At 43.8% G+C, this 22,686-nt stretch overlaps 1 protein-coding gene across 1 annotated transcript; it reads right to left on the reverse strand.

Annotated features, from left to right (window-relative positions):
* Window positions 1-1,776: 1,776 nt before the first annotated feature.
* kcng1 (potassium voltage-gated channel, subfamily G, member 1) lies at window positions 1,777-12,888 on the reverse strand. Its single transcript, XM_076740101.1, has 3 exons — window positions 12,475-12,888; window positions 5,099-5,933; window positions 1,777-3,414 (listed from the first exon to the last, which is right to left on the reverse strand). The coding sequence occupies exons 2-3, from the start codon at window positions 5,879-5,881 to the stop codon at window positions 2,638-2,640; spliced, it is 1,560 nt and encodes a 519-aa protein (XP_076596216.1). The 5' UTR covers window positions 5,882-5,933; window positions 12,475-12,888; the 3' UTR covers window positions 1,777-2,637.
* Between the last annotated feature and the right edge of the window lie 9,798 nt (window positions 12,889-22,686).

Below are 22,686 nucleotides of genomic sequence, written 5' to 3' on the forward strand. Positions count from 1 at the left end.
AGGTGAATGGCGTCTGAAGGAGGTCCCTCCTCACCTGAGGCTGCAGGTTCTAACGTGGCCTCACTGCAGAGTTATGGAGTACAAATACCACAGTGTGAAAATACAAGTCCTGCATTCAAACTGTTCATTAAACACATCAGTGCTGACATTAAAATATGCACCGAAAACCAAAAGTGAACGTGCTCACTGTGGAGGATGGCCCATTCCAGAATAATCAAATCTTCATCACTGATTAGAATTAGTCATCATGAATGTGTAAACATCACCGGTGTGGCAGCTGGTAAAGCTGGAGGTCATTTCAAGAACTTCATATGTTGCAGAGAAGCTTCATTCATAATTAAACATCATCATCTAATAGTTGTATTAATAATCTGGATCTGCAAAGTGACTCAAGTTGTCAAAGTTAAAAGTACAATATAAGTTTCCAAAATGTATTAGATGAAATGGAAATATTCAAGTTTTAGTGGCTCACAGTACTTGAGTAAATGTACTTACTTACATTCGCTCATTCGGTATTTACATGTTTTGGGGGTTTTTTCGCCAGTTGTAACGCTTAACATTCTGAGACCTGTTACTTTCACATCACTTCACTGCTGAAAGTCGAAGCTTTTTCTTTGATCTGTGCATCAGAAGCGTTGATCTGAGCTCTCTGCTGTAGCTGGAGCCATAATGGAGCTTCATTAAGACACGTGGAATGGCTCAAACTGAATGAAACAGGTGTGTTAGTCTAAGAGAAGCCTGCTCATGTGTGGTGACGGAACATAATAAACATATTTTCAATCACTTTGTAGTCAAATTTAAATCAAACAGCATACGAGAGAGGCTTTCTTGCACTTCCATTGATTTGCTGACACAATGCTGCCACCATCTGTTCAGATGAGGTAGCGCGTCTATGACACCTACACATGAGTTGCAGCACCAGGGGCCGACACACACCTCTTCTTGCTTTAGAAACTCGGCTCTGCTCTCTGCTATGGTAGAGAGCATTGTGCCAGGCCGACTGCTGCATGCGTTAGCAGTGATGTTAACATTAGTTTCTAACATAGAATCCTGCTCTGTTTATTACTGTCAGTGGTTGTAGAAACGTTCAGACCTTTGACTCGCGTTCAGAATAAATAAAAGTACAGAAGGAGCCTTTTATGATCAAAATATACCTGAAGTTTCAGAGGTGAAAGCACTCATGAGGCAGTAGAATGGCCTCTGTCACAGCTTCTATAGGGCTGTTATTTCAAGTATTGAGATGTGAGTCATGAGTTTGTCTTATTTCATCTAAATTTTGTTCCAGATTTATTTGGGCTGTCTGAATGTGATACTACATGCTGAGTTGGCTTTTTATGGAAACTGCATGGCAGCTAAGACACAGCGTTCTGCATCAGAATGTGTATTATGATTTGTCCCGTGATCATCCTGGTTGTTGTTGCTGTCTCGTGCAGGACAATCAATCACTTGGTTAGCTTCATTATACACTGCTGGGTAGAGGAGTAAGTTGACTATATTTGCCTCTGAACTCTGGTGGAATTAAAGCATTTAGTAACATAAAATGGAAACGCTCCAGTCAAGTAAACACTGAGGAAATGTTCTTAGTTACTTTCCACCACTGACTGCTGTGTGCTCGTCCTGCCTGTGTGACACCATCTATGCTGTCACTGGTATTGGGTGTCTGCCATGTGTGAACTGTGTCTTTGACTGTTTTCACTGTGTTCAATTTTGTGCCAAGACTGCTAAACCAACTGGGAAGTTAAAGTTAAAATGAGCGACAATGAAACAGACAGATTTCAGTTTAAATCCACTTTAAGGAGAGAAATAATAATTAGAAACAGCTATGGACAGCAACTGCAGTAATTACAAGCACAATAATGCTATCTTCGATGTCAAAAAGTAATCAAAAATTGCATATGAAACCTCAAGGAGTTGAAGAAGGACAGTTAATACACCATAATTAAAATGTGGAGGCTGACAGCGCCAGAGGGGCGAAATATTAAGGAAGGAAACATCATTCTCAGAGTCTGCACAGTCATTCAGAAAATAATTAGTGGATCACATTTTAGCTTAGAGAGAACTTCCATTTAACCTCTGGGACTCCACAAAAGCAGCGAGCGTCCTCCATTAAGGGACACTCTCAGGAGCACAGGACATCAACAAATCCATTAAAACGTCTGGAGAAGTCAGAGATGAAAGACGTCACTGGAGGATCATCAGGACGCCGTGCGTCCTTTGTCAAATGGCATATTTCATAATGTATTTCAATACATCCATAACAGTTATAGCAGTATAACTGCTGTAATACTATTGAATCTTATGCTTAAATACTTTGTTTTGTTATTTTTCTTGTAAACTGGGCTTGTATTTGATATCCTGTGACTGTGGCATAATGCATTTCATCCGGAGATAATTAACTTTTTGATGAAAATTTTGATTTGAAATGAATACTAATCCTCTCGCCAGCCTCTCCTCCCATGTTTATCCTAAAGTACACTGCTACACAGCAAGGCTGCATTTCTGGGAAGAAAAAAATCCATTTTCTCCTCTGCATCTTGTTTAGAGACACTTCTGTCTCTTTCTCACTGCTTCCGTCTCGCCTCCGTCTTTGTCACTTTCTGTCCTGCTAGCAGTTATGTCCATGCCTGTCCAACAGTCTCAGTCGTCCATGTCTCTGGTGTCAGGCCCGAGAGGGAAGAGCATATCACTCTCCAGGGAGAGGTTGCTGCCCAGGCCGGCCATGCGGCTCCGCAGCAGGAAATGTGTCCTCCTCTGCAGGAGCCTCTGCTGCTCCTGCTTCAGCTCCACGTAGGACCGCGAGAAGGTGTGGAAGATGGAGGTGACGGGGAAAGCCATGAGGAGGATGCCGCTCAGGATGCTGCTCAGAGCCACCACCTGGCCCGGGATGCTCCTCGGCACCATGTCCCCGTAGCCCACCGTCGTCATTGTGATCACAGCCCACCAGTAGGTAGCGGGGATGCTGGTGAACTCCTGCGTGGTGGCCATTTCGTTCTCAATCAAGTACAGCAAGGGGGAATACAGCGCGATGGCCACACACAGGAAGAGGAGGAGCAGGCCGAACTCCCGCGTGCAGCGGCGTGCTGTCAGGCCCAGAGTCTGCAGGCCCAGCGAATGGCGAGCGAGCCTCATCACGTAGAGGATACGCAGGGCTCTGAGGACGCGCAGCACCAAGCCCACTTTGTCCAAGTAGCTGCTGCCAGAGCCCAGCCGCTTCTCCCCTTTGGACGTGCTGTCCACCACCAGGGTGATGTAGTACGGCAGGATGGCCACCACGTCGATCAGGTTCAGGGGCTGCCGGAGGAAGGTCAGCTTGCTGCGGTCTTGAATGAAGCGCAGGGTGAACTCCAGGGAGAACCAGGCCACGCACACGGTCTCCACTATGAAGATGTTGTAGCACATCTGGGAACATGTGCCCTGGTGAAGAGAGACACATGGGTGAGCGTGGTCATGATCAGCATGTGTGTGATGGCTGCAGTCACTAGAGGGAAGCATTTCAATGTGAAATCCAGGAGCAAAGCACTTTGGGATGCTGCAGCTTTAGCGTGCAAACCATTTCTCCATCATAGATCAATCTCACCTGCAAAATGAGCCCTCTTTAACGCCTTTGAAAGGACAAATGTGACTGAGAGAGAAAGTTTTAGGAATGTCAGGTTTGATTTTTGTGATTTTATGTTTGATGTGTGCCAAAACTATTAGCTCAAAACTTGTAAAACATCCATGCTGTTTCCTAAAAGGCGGTGTTCTTCTTAGATTCAATGTAATGATGCTGATTTAATGCGTGGCAGAGAAGGATCAAAGCACACAGCACATGGCACAGGGCCTTTGAACGCAGTCCAGTTAAAAACCAGTTAAAAACATTACGAAACGCACTCCCACAGAGGAAGAGATGGTTCGAGTGGAATCGCACAAGCACCTGAAAACTCCAGCAAACCTGCTGTCGCTCAGAGACGGGAACACTTGCACTCTCTAAATGCAACACTTTGCTATCGTGCTGCAAGAAATTAGAGGCGGCGGAGCTGTTAGAACACGATCACTGGCACTTTTAATTAAACAGCTTGATTCAGGCACACTGAGAGTCCTGAAGTGTGAATACACCGCGAGTATCAGGTCAAATATTCATCAGATCAAGTGCAGTCACTACATTCCTTTTATTCTTTTCTACTGTGATCAACATGGAACTTTTTAACTCGTCCAACATTTAACTGCTTACTGTACCAGAGTACCAAGAAGCCACATGATTAAATGAAAATACAGAGTTAAAGCAGGCCGACTTCTGCTGAAACTCGAGTCAGCGGCTCTAAATGTGGTTTGTAGTCGTCTCAAATAAAAGTTAAGATCTTGGGTTCTCTCTCCTCCCACCTATAGTACCACACACACAGTATCTGCTCTTCATTTCCTGAGTATACACAAGAACAGGTGAAAGCATTAAAACACTGTTTCTGAAGTGGAAAGCAGAGGGTCTGGAGCTGCTCTCCAACTCCATCCAAAAAAGAAATTTCTTCAAAAGCCAAATCCAAGAAGAATTAATCAGTCGATTAAAAACCTGTTTGCACTTTACTCTGCAGGAAAACGATGCGTGTGTGGCTCAAATATTCCGCTTTGATTCGAGTTAAGGGGCCAGCATGCTAATTATGGTTGTGATTGAAGTCAGACATAATAATGAAAGCATTTCATGAAAGCGGACTGAGGCGTCTTCAAATGGTTTTTTCTAATCTGGCAAAACAACTGAACAAGTCCCTTTTCTCGCTGCAGGGAGGTCTGACATCCCATCATTAGCATTTCTTTAATGACTGCTTTCAGAAAAACTCGTCAGTCTACCTCAGCTTAGCTTCAGGATGCGGTTTAACTCCTCTGTGTCTCCACTGTGTTGGGTTCAAATGTTCATTGCCAACACTTTGATTACTCTTGATGTGGTTTGATTAGAAAACATGGAGGACGGATTCCCCAGCAGACCGTGAAGCTGTGTTGGGTCATGGCTTCATTTTGACCTTTCCTCACTGACATGAAAACACCTCCTGGCATCTCGGCAACATGTTTTTGTTTGCAGTAACTTCTCTTGCCCTGTGTGTGATATGTTAAATGCCCTTTGCCCACTCACCGCCTCCTCCTCCTCCCTCATGGCAGGCAGCGTGCTGATGGATAGATTGATGGCAGTAATGGTGACAAACAACACTGACAAACAGGCGAAGATCTTCCCGGGGAGGCCAGAGTGAGGCCTCTCCACCATGTCTCTTAGTTTGCCCATGCACCGGCTGAGTCTGGACTCTGCCACATGCTCCCTGCAGCCACTGTCTGAATCCAGCAGATCCTCCAGGAGTTCCTCCTCCTCCTCCGCCCTCTCCATCGCTTCAAACTCCTCCACGCGCTGCAGCAGACGCCGGCGACAGCACCACTCCAGGCTCTCCTCCGGGACCCCCCAGTAGAGCAGCTCCTCCCTGAAGGAGAGGGCGCACATCTCCCTGAGGGACCGCAGCTTGCCCGCCCGCAGGAAGGTCAGGATGGTCCGGAAGGCACAGGGGCTGCGGTCGAAGAAGAACTCGTTGTGCGTAACATCATAGTCATCGCAGATGCGCATGATCTCGTCAAAGCTGCTGCAGAGGTGCAGCTGGCCCAGGCGAGACAGGGGGAAGTCCTCTAAGGTGGTCCAGGGCAGCTGGTACCGCAGGCCGCCCACATTGATGATGGCGTGGAGTTTCCGGGCGCTGGACAGCAGGGCGTCATCATGGATGGCGCTCAGCTCAGGGGCTCGCTGCGCCCGCCTGTAGAAGGCTCCCTTTTGGGCCTCCTCCTCTTGCAGGGGAGGTGCATTGAGGGAGGTGTCAGAGGCACAGCTCAGAGCACTGTAGTCGTAATCGGAGCCATCACCCGCCAGCAGGGTCATCTTTACTGGTCTGCTCACATCCCTGTGCTCAGTCTGCCGCCATCACTGTCGCCTTCACAAGCAAAGGAGAGAAGCAACAGGTGACACATCAGAACAAAGTACATTTTTCTGCAAAGATAATTGATTGAAAGAAATCTCTGGCTTTGATTTACTGAAGAGCACCTATTAATAGTTCATTGTGAGCCTCTTTAAACTCATGTAGACTGTGGGAGTTAAGTTGTAGCAATGCTGACGCTGTTTCTTTATCATTATGCCACAGTTCTTTACCACGAGAAACATCTACTGTTAAACCCAAAAACAGAAAATACCACAATGCAGCATTATTGGAGCAGGAGGCACTTAGATCACTTGCATTTTAATTCTAATGGACACTCATCATTATGAGGAGGCACAGTCGTACGCAAGCAATTTCTGCCTGCAGAGCAACCCACTCACTGAAGAAATGTGACGAAAACATGAAACCTGTTTGACATTTTCACACACAAAGACAGTTTCTGAGACTGTTAAGATAAGCAGGGAAACTCCATTAAGCTGCATGTGAGGACTAAAGCATCCAGAAAACTTTATTTAAAAATAATTTTCATTAACTAACAACAAAGTCACTTCATTGAAATTGCTACATTAATTTTTAGGCTGCTTTGTAACAATGCAGTGTTACAAAATAAATAAGCTTTGTATTTTACATGACTTGTTTTGAAGTAACTGCTGGATTACACACTTTCACAGTGGGTCGCTATGAAATGCATAATTTATGTTAATCTGCAAATATGCCTCTCTAATTAGCTCCAACCATGTAGCAATTAGCTTAGCTTAGCATAAAGACTGGAAGCAGGGGGGAACAGCTCGCCTGCCTGCCAACCTCACTGTGATGCCAAGACTCCAGGAAGTCACCTTGCTACAAGTCAGCAAGAAATAGTCAGACATGTGAACTTGTGGGGGGTTCTGCTGGTTCTCTGAGCATGCATACATCTATAACAGTGGGTCTGGAATTTGTGCACGTGCAGGGCTAAAACAGTGAGTCTGCAGGGCTCTCCAGCTTTGCAGGTCAATGATACTGTAATCAGCTCCAGCTCCAGCTCCAGCTCCATAATTACCATATGGACATGAAGAGATATTGATCGTCTCATCTCACTCTTGGCAGGAAAGAAATTAAGCGTACTTAAACTGTGGAACTATTCTTTTACTCTTGGGTAAACCTGGCAAAGAGAGCCACATGCTGAGAAAACATTTAACGCTGCAGTTGTGAATGTTTTCATACTCTGAGTCAAAGGAAAAGCAGTTGTGGGCTACAGTGACCGAGCTCACAGATGACTATTATCCCTCAAGCATCACTCCCACGCGAGCACCAACTGAAAATTAAATTAAGCTTCTGCACCTTCAACCTTTATCCACAAATTGCACTACAAGAACAACATGTCTGTGCAATAGTCTTAGCAGTATGAACATGTCATTCACGCATCATTAAACATGATCACTGATCTAGATACATCAGGCATCGAGGGATAACAGCTTCACTCCCCACAGTGTGCACCAACATCTGTTACCCACAGCAGCCTGGGAATTATACATAATGGCCTGATGTTACACTGGCTGTTGTTAGATAATTCACTCATGTAACTGCTTGGTGCAGCTACTGAAGAAGCTATATTTATATAACAGTAAAAAACCTGTGTGTGTTTTAAATCTGTCAGCCATTAGATTGGGTGGATTTCAGTTTGGTGTTGGTTGAGGTGAGTGTACTGACTCTGTGAAAGAGGTTCTACTGAGAGCAAACACAAAGACGCCAGTGTTTCCAGTTTGTTCTCTGCACTGAGATCTTTTTGAAGCTGAGCTGCACAGATAAAAGAGAGACAGACAGAGCGATATCTAAGCGCAGGAGTGAGAACCACAGAGAAAATGTTTACTGGATATTGCCGGAGCAGCGAGGACCTCGTGGCCTGTGTCCAAACTAATTTAATCAATTACAGTAATTTAGCAGGAGGCAGGTTAGCCAGTCGGGAATTAAAATGTCAGTGCATGGATTTGCTGCACCACCAATTGTGGGTCAGGAAGGAGGCCTCGGCTTCTATAACGGGTATGTGGATGTGTCACTGAATGGTTATTAGGCACCTGCACTGTCAGCCTCTGTGAGCACTGATTACAGTCAGCACCATCTTCCACCCATGAAATTAGAGCAAACCCACCCCGAGCTCTTCTCTCCAGCACTCTGCCTGCTTGCATTAACCTGCATTAACCTGCTTCATTTAGGAGCTTTATTAAATAGATCACAGGTGAAATTTGCCGTGAGCAGATTTATCTTTCTAGAGACAACAGTTCAATCGTGTAGACCACTGAAACATATCTGTAATGGATCCTTACATCTGTCACACTCTCCATATTATGAGTGCAGTTACTGTCTGTCAATCAACACTAGAGCTGTTTAACAAAACCAAAACACAAGAATGAAAATCAAGTCTGAAAACAGTGTAAAATCCCTCCTTTCTGCTGCTAGACATCCGTAAATTCTCACATTCTCCCTCCATGCGGCGGAGGTTATCGATACGCCTACAACGCATCAGCAGTGTGGACGCGCAGGCCTACACCGCTCTCCTACCAGATTAAATCACACTTAACCCCTTGAGGCTGTTTGATTCTGGCTTTGCCTTTAAAGCGGCTGCTCTTGCCTCTCCACAGTCGCAGGAGTATTTTTTTAAACTGGTCTTTTTTTCTCTTCTCCGCCTCACATGCCTCCTCTGGGGGACGGAGTCTATCTCGGAAGGAGAGATGAAACGCCGCAGAGACAGAGGAGGCTGTTCTCCCCACCAGATCGGCTGAGGTCTGGCCTCTCTCTGTGCCAGCGTTATCACAGCTCAGCCACAGGGCATGTTCTCCAGATTGCCTGGTGAGTCACCGGCCTGTGAGTCTCTGTTGCCTAACTGCATTGTGCATGCATTTCCCACTGTGGCCTCGTCAAGAGTCTTTGGAGAGCTTCACCACCACCAATATTGATTGAGAAGATTTTAATGAGCGTAATAATGATAACAAGCACTGCAAGGTCAAAGCGGAGCAAATTACGGAAGAATTCTGAAGCCTTTTAGAAGCTGGAGAGGGTTTGATGTAATATTTATTTCGTCAGTCGGAAGAGAAATGTGCACAATGTTCAATGTGCTTCTGATTGCTAAAAATCTAGTATTTCTAAAATGAACACGTGCAGATTTCGTGTCCCAGAAAGAGACACGAATAGTTCATTTATAATTGATTGCTATTTATTGCTGCCTATCTGGATATTGGTGGAAGCGCTGTGCAATTTACAAAGAATCAGAATTGGACAGATTCTTTCCCAATCTGTCTCTGGATCGAGGATTTGCAATTCAACTCGACTCAGTCTGTGAAATACAAACACATGGTAATTAAATGAGTGAGCAGTGTTTCTGATGGAAATCTGAACCTCAGACACTTCCAATGACAGTGAGGCGTATTTCACAGCTGTTAACCTTCCGGTGACAGCCGCTCGGCGTGCACGGCCGTCTAACAGCCATATGTGTTCTTATAGGCGCAGCGATGATGTACGGTTGTAAAACTAATGTTCCTCACTGAGATGGCCCAGAATGAGAGATGTCACATGAAAATGGATTTCACCCTGTACTCTGTCTCCCCGTCTAAATGACCATTCAGACCACATGATGTCCGCTTGTTCTCCCCAATAACCAATTCTCCTCCTATTCCCTTTACAGCTGGCTGCTCTCTAATGGACTATAAGAGGTTGGTATTTCCAGAAATGGACTTGAAACCACAAGAGCTGCCAAGACCCAACTTCACCCCTCTCCCCCCCCCACAACTGAAATCTGGTTAAGCACTGAAACAGTCAGGCATGCCAGAAGTTCTACCCACAGAAGACCTTCCCTTACAGTAATTCCTGCAGGAATAGTTGTAAACAAAACTGTTTCTTTTTTGTTGTAAGTGGGCGGCATTAATGCACGCTGAAAACCCTGGAAGACGCTGCAGCTCCTGGACAATATCTGTCTCCCAAACTGTGTCTGTGGTCCACCACATTGTGCTGCTCTGTCTCTGAGGTGCAGAGAGGTGCGCTGTGGAGATCAGACTCTTCAAGAATGAGCTGTATAGCACTAATAATTGCTCATTTTTGTTCTGTTTACCGTTTGATTGCAGCTGCAGCCCACACATGCATTTTAAAAGTGAGGCAGAGCGAATGCATCTCACACTTCACGGCCACATTTTAAATGCTAAAAAGACAGTAACCTTTTCAAATGCCATTTAAATATTTTTTCATGTCCGTCCTTACAAAGAGCGGTTGAGAATCACATCACACCTCTGCCATTTCCTGTCTTCAGTTTATTTCCCAGCCCGTCCCCTGTCTGTCCATCCTCTTAAAGCACTCTGTCCCCCAGACAGGGTCTGAGCCAGCCCTCCAAATCCCCACATTTCTGCACCACTGCTCCACATTATGCCTCAGCACCCCTCATCCTCTTAGCCCTCACAAACTGTGACACACAATATTTAGTCATCCCACAAAACATCTCACCATCACCTCAACTTTACACCTTTGCGCTCACACTCACTGTACAGGAGGTGGTTTTCTTAATTCTCTGTCATTTCAGCCATTTTTCTTGCCCGAGAGGATGATTGTGTGTTCGCTGTCGGTGAATGCTCAACTAACTTGATTATATAAAGATTGCATAACATCAGGTTCTCTGCATTGTCTGTGTGCATTAACCAATACTCACTTTTCATCTTTAGATGCCCTTTTCCTGCTCAGCTGCAATCATGCGACCACCTAATAGCTCCAGGCTATGTAAACAATTTCTTTTTCACAGGCGGCTGATGAAAGTGGTGCTGAGGCCGGCCGTGTGTGCAGACGGGCTCGAGCTCATGCCGGTGAAGACCTGCCTGTCTGTCACTCTGAAAAGAGTGTTTCAAAGGATCTCTGCACCAGGACTCAGTGCAGGTCCCCACGGGGATGAGGTGACAGAAGGTACAAGCAGTGAATGATCTAAGATTGCTGAAGGAAAAAACTCTTAACACTATTACAGTGTGAGTGAAAAGGCACTTTAGTTGATGAAATGGAATAAATTCACCAGACAAACAGCCACACGGGGCTTCCTTTAGCTGGACTGATGTGCAGTGAAGAAGTGAAGAAATAAGATGATTCACTTGATGTGTTTGGAGCTGAGCGCAGAAAATTACAGCTTTCCCGTCACAGGATATGACACGGCAAGTCATGTGAACAAGGTGCAGGTGACAACTAGAATTTGGTGTGTTGGAAAACTGCATACAGTGTGGATTGGTAAAAATCCTTAGCTCAGTTTGGAGAAGATATAAAGGAAGCAAGAGCTACAACCTCATTAAAACATGGAGCAAATCACAGCCTCTGAAGTCTCTGCAAAAAGATGTGGTTGCAGAAAGAGAGAAGACACTTTGAAGGCACATTCATCACTCGATTTGTGTTGAGTCCGAGCCCTGACTGAAGATCTCTTTGTGTACCCACTGCTGCTCTGGGAAATAGTGCCGCTGGTGGGACCGTGACCCTTTGACTTGCTCTGTTAACACTTCAGGGTACGTATCTCAGCCTCCTTCCACATAAAGACACCTGGGAATAGCAGATTATAATTAGTTTGCAGACCCTTCTTTGTGAGGGTGAATTAGAGAGCCGCTATTAGCTTTTAGAGGAGGAAAAAGTCATTACTAGATTTCATTATAGTCCCAATTACCTGGAGGAGGGAGAGGCTGATCTGTCACGTCTGATATATCACTGATGCATTAGAGTATTTGTCTGAGTATTTGCGTTGAGGACTTGTAGTCACATTATAGGGAATAATCTAACACCAGGGAGTCCATGTGCTGTGTTCAAAATGATCTCTTAACCTGAAGCATAACATCTGCCGTGATTCACTGTTTGAGGACTTGAAGTGGTTCTCCGACTCAAAAGTTTCTCTGGTTTATTTTCATTTTAAAATTAGGTTTCAAAAAAGGTGTCTGCAAACATACTATATGCCGTATATATATCCCTGAGTGCAGAGCATGGCAGAGAAAATGTCGTGACCCTTGTCTCTGATGAGATATCGGTTAATGTTGACAGATCATAACATGCTGTAATGCAGCTGCAGCCTTGTTATCGGGGTGTTCATGCAGTGTATCCACTATGCAAATCACATCATCTGTTAATGACATATTGACAGATTGGACGAAAGATGCAAAATAAAAAGAATGAATGAAAAGCTCAATCTCACTGTATTAAAGCACTGAATAATAAAAAGTGTTTGCCTCTTTCAAGTCGCTTTTAGTTAAGGACTGAGTGCTCTGCATACTTGCACAGATCTGATGATTCTGTGAGAACAAAAAACAGCTGACATCTACAATAACACTTCCTGAGTAAACGCACGCTCCAAAAAATGCTAAACACATTTATCAACCCTGAGCAATCAGCTGCGTAAATGTCAGTCAGCAGTCTCATTTGCAACTTCTTACCATGAAAACAAATGCTCTGCCGCGTGTGACAAACTCTCCAACTTCCAGCAAAGGAAGCGTGTCTCCCTGTGCAAAAAAACTCAAGTTCCAATACAAGAATTATGCAGAATACAAATGGAAATACTCACTGTGTCCATCAGCAGCTGGTAGTTTGCGCTGAGAAGAACGCACATGAAGGAAAATGTGAACTGTGTTTCCAGCTTCTGCTGCTGCCTCGTTTATCTCTGCTCCATCCATGCAGGGCACCGGGCTCGTGTGTACCAGGAGATTATTCGATGATCATGAGCAACAGGCTGCCTCCCCACCCCTCCCTTCCCCTCCCCTCCCTCCTTCCCTTCCCTTTGCCCTCCCTCTCCCTCTCTCTCTCAACTCCTTCCTCTCCCCCTTCCTTGAGCGCTGACATCAGAAGTGGGTGTGCCATTAAACCAAAAGCTTTTGAGAGAAATCCATGGCAACCAACGTCTAGAGACCCCCACCACCACCGCCACCTTTAAATGAGAATAGTCACTGTCTTTTCATTGTGGATTCACTCAAAGGTTTACATTTGCCTGTTGGGTTACCCAGCTGAGGGGGAGGGCCGCTGTAGGCTGGCTAAGACTCACCAGGGTGTCCAATTTTAGACAAGTGGTGGGAAATGCTATCATGAGGTATGATGATGAGGAGGAAGGCATGGCTCATCACCACCAGAGCAAATGCTGCCGTTATGTGTTTTTTTTATGCCTTTAATAATCATTTGTTCCCACTGGCCATTTGAAATGATTCTTTATAACCGCATACCACCAACCAGAAGAGAAGTGAGCCTCAAACATGTGGAAATAATTTGAAAGAGAAAACAATATAAAACAAATCTGATATGGATGCATAACAAAACTTATGCATTTCAGTGTGTGTTCTGTCCACTAAGCATTACCTCAAAGCTGCAGGATCTATTGTCCCTTTATTGATCCAACAGTCCTGAGCCGAATGGAAACTGCAGGAGCAAACACGTGTGACGAGTCAATCTCAGTGCATTACTTCCACTTCAGTGCCTTTATGACCTTTAATGGCGAGGTGAAAAAACCAAAACGTGCATCACTAGGGTCTTTAAAAAATGATTACTATTTTACAGCTGTGGACCGAACGCTGAGCGTGTGTTGTGTGGATGGACTGTGCGTATTGGAAAGAGAAGCGTGTGATTCCTGTGAGCTATTGCATCTTCAGAGCAGAGCTGTTTTCCCGCTGGGCGACTGAAGGCGACTGAAGATAACGACACAGACCAAAGAATGAGAAGAAAGCAATCCCAACAAGAAAGAGGGAAAGAAATCTCTCTGGTTCCAAATCATCAAAATTGCCCTGCAGTAACTGCACTAACCATAAAATGCTGCTTTTATATAGAGGGACATGACGTCTTTGACAAAACAAATGAGCAAAATTAAGTGATTATCATCTGTATGCACGGTTGCACTCCACCAGGCTGCATGTCAGTTTTGAACATAGCCAGGCCACCATGACAAAAACAAGAGTACGGCATGACATGATTATGTGGCATGATATCAAGATTAGCAAGCACGGCTACATGCAAGACATCCTTCATAACTGAGACAAAAGTGCTGTAACACGTCTACTATGATAATGCTAATATGCTGATGTTTAGCAAGTGTGAAGTTTATGTTTATTTTGTTCTTACTTAGGTGTGTTATAGCATGCTAACATCTAAATACAAGTTTAAATGAGTGAGTGAGTATACACCACCTGACCTCATGGTGGTGCTAGACTAAAAGAAATCACCTGAGTGTGACATGACATGAACGTGTGATTAATGACGATCCTGCCAATGGATGCACATTTCACACAAATTTCAGCCTGCTGGTGTCACTACAGGAGGTGTCAGAGGATAACTAACCCGGAGATTTCATCGGGTGGCAACGTGGCTTTGTTCCGTTCTCCACTGGACTTCAAAGTGTTCCAGAAATGGAGCATTACGCCGGCCTGATCTTTTGTTGACTTGCACAGATTTTGCTTATTTGGTCATTTTCCCTTGATCCAGAGTCTGCAAGGGGTGTTTTATTTTGAAAATTGACTGGCTGCTGTGTGTTGCTTCTGAGTTTGACTTCCTGCCTTGTTCAATCTGGGTTGTGCAGCTTGACGTCCATCAAGAAATAGACTAGGTGCGTATTCTCCACAGAGCAGAGCAGGTGCAATAACAAGCATTGTCTACAACGGCTGCAATCACCTGACCGCAACACGATGCAGCCCTCCCAGGTGGAATTTAGCGCTGAATGTTTCGCCCATCATTCAAGCAGATGGTGAGATATTTCACAGGTTGAATGAAAACGTTTAACGTGGAAGGGGCTGTATTAAAATGATTGCACTGAGAGAGGCTGAATCTTGAAAAATTCAAGGCCCTCCACATTTTCACTGGACACTCGAAAATACAATACAAGCCCCCCGAATATCTAAAAACAATGTATCTAAGATAAATATAAAGAGTGAAAATACAGCCCTTCTTTATTTACAGTCAGGCCTATTACAGCCTCTGAATGGCGGTGCTGATAGAGTTAAAAGGAAAGCGAGTGAGTAAAAGTTGAACCACCCTCCCCTCCAGTGCGATTCATAGAGCCATGCTGCTAGTGAGGCTGAAAATATGTGCTCACGCTCATGTTACAGCTTTTGGTGGCAGAATTGTGCCTTTTTCCTTTGAGATAAAAGATGGCCTGTTGTTCATGACTAAGGCTTAATATGCTAATTTTGGCTTGACACTCGAGTGGGCCATTTCATGGGTGTTAACCGAGCTTCAGTTTGACTGTATGGCACAAACAAGGAGTCAAAATGTATTCAGAAATCTCTACTTTTGCTGTATTTGCAATTCATAATCATTAATCACAGTACATTAGGATTCAGGCATGCTGTGCTTCCTAATACAAATCAGGTAGAGGTTCTGCCTGGGGTGGAGAAACACCAAAAAATGACAAAACAAGATTGAAATACAGTTTTGAAAAGCAGCAGCTGGATGTTTACTGAAGTTTTTCAGCACCAGCAGTGATTGCACCTACAGGTGTTCACCTGCTGATTGCTGATTGCTAATTGCTGATGCAATTTTAACCCATTTTGCTCTGAGGATTAATGCAGCACTGTATCCTTTTCTCTGTGAATCGCTATATTTCACTGCTTCTAATTGAGCCAAAAACAGCCTAAATGTTAGCCTTCCCCGACGGCTCTCTGATCCTCCAGCACTTGATTATCAAATAATATTTTCAAATTCACCTTTTATCTCATAACAAAATGATCAGCTGTTAAAAGACGGTTTAAAAATCCTGACAGTCATGAAGGTATCTTGAGCTGTCTGAAACTATCAATCAATTAATTATTTTTTGTTCTATTGATTAGTAGGTATGGTGTGCCACAAGGCTCAATTATTGGGTCACTGCTGTTTTCCTCATGCAGCAAAGTTAAAGGTATGTTTAGCCACATATTCCTGGACTCAGCTCTATATTTAAGAGAATTAAATGAGACGACTGACACCACTGTCATGTCTGTATATCTGTGCAGTTTCTGCCAGCAGATGGTTAGCTTAGCTTGAACCTAAAATGGGGAACAGGGGTAAACGGCTAGCCTGGCTGTCCAAAGGTGACTTCCCTCAAAGAAATAGTCGTGCACACAAGTCCTTGCAGAAGATTTTAGTTTGTGAGCTTTAGAGGTGCTGATTGGCTAGCTGTTTCCCTGTGTTTCCTGTCTTTATGCTAAGCTAAGCTAACAGGCAGCTTCACATTTTCTCATCGACTTCCCATCCCATGTCGAATTGTTCTTTTAACTAATTTTTCAAGCAGTTTGCATTTGGTTACTTTGAATAACTCTTTTAACTCATATTGTATTTCCCCTGTTCTGATCAATAAATCATGTGAATTTTTACACACTTACTTTTATGGGCTTTTTGTTGTTCAGTTAATGTATGTGGTCAGATTCTGCGGCAGCCAGCTTTCCTCATCAGCTGTATTTCCACTTTAATCTTAACACACTTCCTGGCAGCGGTGCATTAACAGTGCTGGACACAGTACTGCTCTTCTATCAGAGCCATCTTTACTTTGCTTCCTGCTGACATTTGAGTCGTGGGCCAAAACAGCGGTTGAGTTGCAGAGCACTCGGAAGTTAATCCTCAGTAATTAATTTGCAAAGGACACATGGTGCTCACTGAAATGAATCTAGTGATTTTTGTTGAGACAATCCCAGAAGGTATTTTCACTGCTAGTTGAGAACCGAGGCTTTGAGAGTGACGGCTTCTGTCTTCACAGTGTATGAACTGGCCTGACCGCTAAGGTCGTCTGAGGCACCGGATAAAACTGTGCCGCCATTTCATCGCTCTGAGTGATGTCATGTTTTACTGATCTAGAAGACTTACACGCTCCTGTTGAAGGAATAGACTTGAAACCACTACAAATGCAAATGTACCTGCCACAAAGTTTCTAGAATTTAAACTTGGTTCTCATTAGCACAGCTTAGTCATGATCAATCATTTGGAAGTGTCCAAATGTCTCTGTGTTTACTCACTGACATTTTAACATTTAAATGAGACCGACCGACATCTCATAAGACATTTGAGAGGAATAAAAGCCATCCAGCCAGTCACTGTTTGCCTCTACTGTTTCAACGGTGGAGAAAGCACAAACGGAAACGGACAAGTTCTTTATTTCCACGCACGCAGACAAACAAGCTCTTTCACTCGCATACAGTGTTTGCATGGGTTCAGCGGCTGTTGTTCCCAACCGTTATCGTCAGAGTAACTGAAATGACTTTCTTTGCTAGCAGTTCTTGGTCACATGTATTTGATGCTGGTCGTGCAACAGTTCTGATGACATTAATTAAAAAAAAAAGTCATCTACAGCTTAAATTAGACAAAGGCTTTGAGATTAAGGACAATCACTCTCATTACCCCTTTGTTTTTACTACAGTTTTGACTAAATGACAGCATTTTCTAGGAATTGCTGCTTGGGCTTCACATAATGACGTCCAACAGACTCTTTCCACGCTCTGATGAATTAAGAAACTGAATGAGAGTAGGAGGGAAAATGAGATTGATCATCTAATTTTCTCATTAGCTGGCTTGTTGTGGCAGGAAAAGTACGTTACTCTGCCAGGAGCAGCACAAAGGTCAATACAACAGCACCAAGGTAATGTGCAACCTGCAGCCACGATTACATCGGACCAGACTCACAGCAGCTTTTGCTTCTGTATCTGATTCCCAGTGGTTATAGAAGTGCTCAGATCCTCACTGAAGCAAAAGTAGCATTACAGTATTGTAAAAATACTCCATGAAAGAGTAAAACTCTTGGAGCATTTTTACAAAAATTGCCACTTAAACTGATATATTTTTATAGGCCTATATTTTTCATTATTAGATTGATGTATTTCCCTGATCTAGTGGTTGACATGGAGCTACATTTAGATAGTTTATTGAAGTGGTTCCCAGCCCACTTGGGCCCCCTCCAAATAGCCACAAGACAAATTTAGAGCTAAGCTTTACTTTTATGGTGAAATATTGGATAGTTCAACCTCTTTCCCCGTCAACATTCGTCTTGATGAACCTAAATCTGAGAAGGTTAGAGGGGAATGTCTCCTGGAGCTGCTGTTGTCTGGTGGAGCTGACACATGACAGCAGACCCCAACTCAATAGTGATTTGATGCAAGTCAAACAGGTCAGGAACCGCTGGTTTAATCTCAAACAATGTTTATCACGTGTTTTACTGTAAAATCTTCATCTGTAAAGTAGCTAAAGATGTCAGATTAATGGGGTGGAGTAAATGTTTCCCTCTGAAATGTCCTAAAGTAGAAGTAAAAAGAAAGTAGAAGTAAGTAAGTTCAGACTTCAGTAAATGTACACACTATATAATGTCCTCTGATGGAGGGATGCCAATGTCTGGAAAACGGCTCAAAAACCGATGCATGATTTTCACCATCTGCAAAAATCCAAATCAAAATGAGGTTCAGGTGCCAAAGAGGCACAGCTGCGTCTGTTGACTGAGATCAGCCGTAATCCCAACTTCGCCTTGCAAACACAACAGAGTTGATTTGGCAATGCAAGCGCCAATATTGTAACTTTGAGAGCGAGTGGATGATAGAGATAACCTCAGTATGTGCTGGAATCAAACAGGAGGAGAATGAGTATACAGTATAGTGAGACCTGCTATCACGGAGCAGAGGAGTTAGAACACAATGTATAACAGTGTGGAAATGTGTGGGAGGTGTCTGTGACCTCAGCCTGACAGCTGTCAGGCCGTGCAGTGTTGATTCAAACAACACACTGTTCATGCTATTCACATGTGAAAAACATGCTATGTGTGTCTTTGTTTACCCAACAAAGAGGATTTCTGAGGCAAGATAAGCACAATTCATTCAGCTTCTTTGGTTCAAGGTAAAAATGAACTCCTCCTGGTTTTAAATGTCAGGGGAAAAACTCGGATTACTTGTGTGATGACACATATTCACCACTGATCTCGTGAAATGTGAAGTTGTCCACCTGGATGCTCTAAAAATTCCATCTTCAGTAGTAACCCAGGGATCTATTTCAAAGCCAGTTTTGGCAGGTGTAGTGGTCCATCTGTTGTGCGAACCAGTTTGGATAGTTTCTATAAATATGAGCTCATTCTCCTCTTGAAGTAATGGCTTATTAAGCAGCATTATAAAGACTCCGGTAAGCACACAGTGGGCTCAAAAGGCTTAAAAGCAGCTCGATCACACAGCTGAAGAGGTTGATGGTATGACTAGCACCATTCATCTGATTCAAGCGCTGGGTTTTACATTAGCTTGATCACCGGTGAAGCTGGGTGTTATTCCAGCAATCGCAGATCTGTGATGTTACACACACACACACACACACACACACACCTCTGCACACACACATCCGTAAAGTCCATTTACACATGTGATTTAAAACACCTCAAGTAAAATCCCAGTCATCAAAGTGGAAAATTGCTCCTTTTATCCAGTTTCCAGTTATTTCACAGGCCATATCAGCCAGCGTCTCCATCATCTCCATCTAAAAGGAAAACGCAAAGGCACAAATCTACCATAATCTCAGTCAACCCAAGTACAAGCAGCCCTTTTTTGATTAATTTCATGGTCTCCACCAACTCCTAAGAAATATATCTGTGTCTTTAGTTTCTACGAGTGTCTGTTGGCGATTTGTCTGCTGCAGCTGAAAATGCCGATCTGAGAGCTGGTGGGAGTAAACTAAAAGTCGAGGCGAGCTATAACTGTAGAGTCAGGTGATCAATCCCCATGAGTGACCCCCTTTCACGTTAAATACAGTGATCTGATCCATTGTTATTACCAGAATACTGATTGTAGCCACTTTACTGTTGTTGATGCTGTGACTGAAAATCATATATTTGGTATTTCAGATCTGTGAAGTGAAGTCAGGAGTCAAAGGGATCAATCAAACCACCAGTGGACTTCCAGAACCTGGATCCAGACTAATTTCTACAGATATAATGAGGAAGGTTCTTAACTCTGTTTGGTCTTCATCAGTTTCGTTCATGGCGTCTGAATAAAGACTGATAATGTCAATGTAATACTTTATATTGTGTAAACTTTCCATCTCCTGTCAGAGTCACCACGTTCTGCAGAAAAGTCCTCTGCCAAACATTCCTAAAAAAACGGTTCAGTCATGACTCGTGTCTAATGGATTATGGATGAATGAGGCATTATCAACAAGGCCATTCACGTCACAATTTCAAATTCTGCTCAAACACGTCAATCACAGGAATTTCTCAACATGCACACAGCAGTGAGACCCCTCCATCGATCACCACAACATGTCTGCACTCGAGGGGTGAACGGGGGCTATTCCTGATCACAGAGTACTGCATCATTATCAGTCCAACGTCCAACACAAAAAGCTCCAGGGGCGCATTTCCTCACACGCTGACCATGAAAGAGGATATCTGGAGATTGATTTTTTCCAGAGATTTTGGAAGGATACCCTCATAGTACAGAAAACTCCCACAGTTAAAAGCAGTGCTCCTGCGTTTTAGCTTGGCAGGGTGACTAAGCACACCTTCATCCCCTCTCACCAACGCTGGAACATTTTGTGAGCCAGGTGAGCGGACCTCTGGAGGTGAAAGGAGGAAGTCCACCTGTTTTTTTTCCTTTGCCGAGACTCTTTGATGGAGTCTCCAAAAAGAAATCGATGATGGGATCAGGACATTTCAGTCAAAACACAATATTCAAGCAACAAGCTGCAGAGCAACAGCAGAATCATGATAAAGGGAAACTGTAAATCCAGAGAGGCAGGAAAAACACTCTTTGTGCTGCCTTTGCAGTGCAGGTTGGTCATTTAAATATGAACAACAGAGCGTCATTACAGTCAAAAGAACAAATCAAAAGAGAAATTACCTACAGAAAAAAATGCTACAGCACAATATCACCTCACATATCATGTTTCACTTCAATGCAGTGAGTGTATTACAGCCGTTAGAGTACTCAGACTACTTCTTTGTAACGAGTCACCCAACGAGTCAGCTCTGCAATTCAAGTAATCAGTTATTTCGGGTCATTTTCAAATAAGAAATCTGTTACTGTTAAAATTTGACCATATTTCCTTGTTTTCTTTTATTGCCACACAAAACAAAACAAAAAAGGAAAATGCCCCACACGTTTGTACTGTTTCTGTTTCTTCTTCTTCTTGGGCGTAGCTGCATACGAGTGGAGGGTATCCACTGCTGCGGAGTTAAGCTCAGCTCAGAGATGGCGGAGAGGACAGCCATCAGGTCGTGGAAGTGTTCGCACTATTTTTAATTTGCGGGTAAAAGGGTCAAGAACAGGACAGCGAAATGCAAACTGTGCCTGAGTGATAAGCGTCTGTCAGCTGTGAAGAGCTCTACTTCAGATCTGAAGAAGCACCTGTGAGCTAAACACAGCTCTGCAGCACTCAGCTGCTCTCAGTCTCTCTTTACTTTCATGTGCTTCAAATGATTCGGCTTTTTCACCGCAGAAAAATATTTGCATTGAGCGAACTTGTATGAACTATTTTCTGTTTACTTGAAATCAAACAAAGATTATTATGATGAATTAATAAAGAGCTGTAAAGAGGTGCCTGTCAGTCCTCTTATCAGCCTGCACAGTTACAGATTATGGGCTGCAGACGAGTCTATGCAGTGACTCTTTAATCCATTAAAAGGCTGAGATCCCTCTGGACGATCTAACCAACATGCTTGAGGAAGCACAATCAATACTGGAAATACTCTGAGGAGTTTTCTGTCTAAGCAGGTGGCGCTGCAACATAACGAGGTACTTTTTAATAGCAGTAATGTAACCAGTTACAATGTTGTCCAACACTGATTACAGCAAAGGTCTTTTTTGTGGGTTTTTCTGCAAAGGAAAATTATGTTTTTCTGTCATTTAGAGAACCTGCAAATGCATTAAGTGACAGTTTGATCTGTTCCTGTTTATTATCTGCCACCTCGTGCCTCCTTACGTTTATGAAAGGCACCTTTAGCCGAAGTCTCCCTCCAACTGTCACTGTGAGGGGAGGAAATTACAGGCTGTGAATAAGAGAGTCTGAGCGCGGTGTCAAAAATACTGTGAAGAAAACTTCCCTCCTGTTAGAGCTCCTCATTGGAAGGTTTAATCTTTAATCCAACTCCCTACGTTTACTTTCCCTGTTCCTCCTAATTCTTAATACTTAGTTTCATCTCTGGCCTTGTCACCTGACTGCCAGGTGACTGTCAGCTGAGGATATGACCTGATGTTTGAGCCTGCGATTGGTTTTTGGCCTCTGAAGTATCACATTATCACACTTTTATCTATATATCATATCCTCCATTAACGCTAACCTTCTAACTTTTATCACCAAAGTCTCAAAGTGAACTGACTGCACTGAATCATTGTCATCACCGGCAGAGTCAGTAGCTTTCAGCGGAGCCCCTAATTGGTAAGCGAGAGTGTCGTTATCAGCTGTGATTCACAGCGCGCTTACTCATTGAACGCCTATTAAAAGGCCGTGACAGCCACAGAAACGACCGTAAACTGTTAACTCAGTCCTGAATGAAAGGCTGCTGAGCATTAACCTGTGCAGGTGCTCGTATGGGCCAGGTGTGTTCTTAACTGAACTGAACAGCCTGAACACACGACTGTACTGCAGACCGTCTGGAGGAGGCGGTCAGTACGAACGATGACGTGCTCAGACTGCGGTGACAGGTATCAGGTTATATTGGCTGTACTGTACACCTGCATGAATTTGATTGGGTGGTAATAGTCAGCTGATAGCTACACATCTGTGAATCAGCCAGTGACCGTGAAGCATGACTCATCAGCTAATACAAGATAAGATAACACTTCATTAATGCTCCATAGGGAAAACTGCGCCA

This window comes from Chaetodon auriga, chromosome 10 (genome assembly GCF_051107435.1).
Source record: "Chaetodon auriga isolate fChaAug3 chromosome 10, fChaAug3.hap1, whole genome shotgun sequence".
In the NCBI taxonomy this organism is placed as follows: Eukaryota; Metazoa; Chordata; class Actinopteri; order Chaetodontiformes; family Chaetodontidae; genus Chaetodon; species Chaetodon auriga.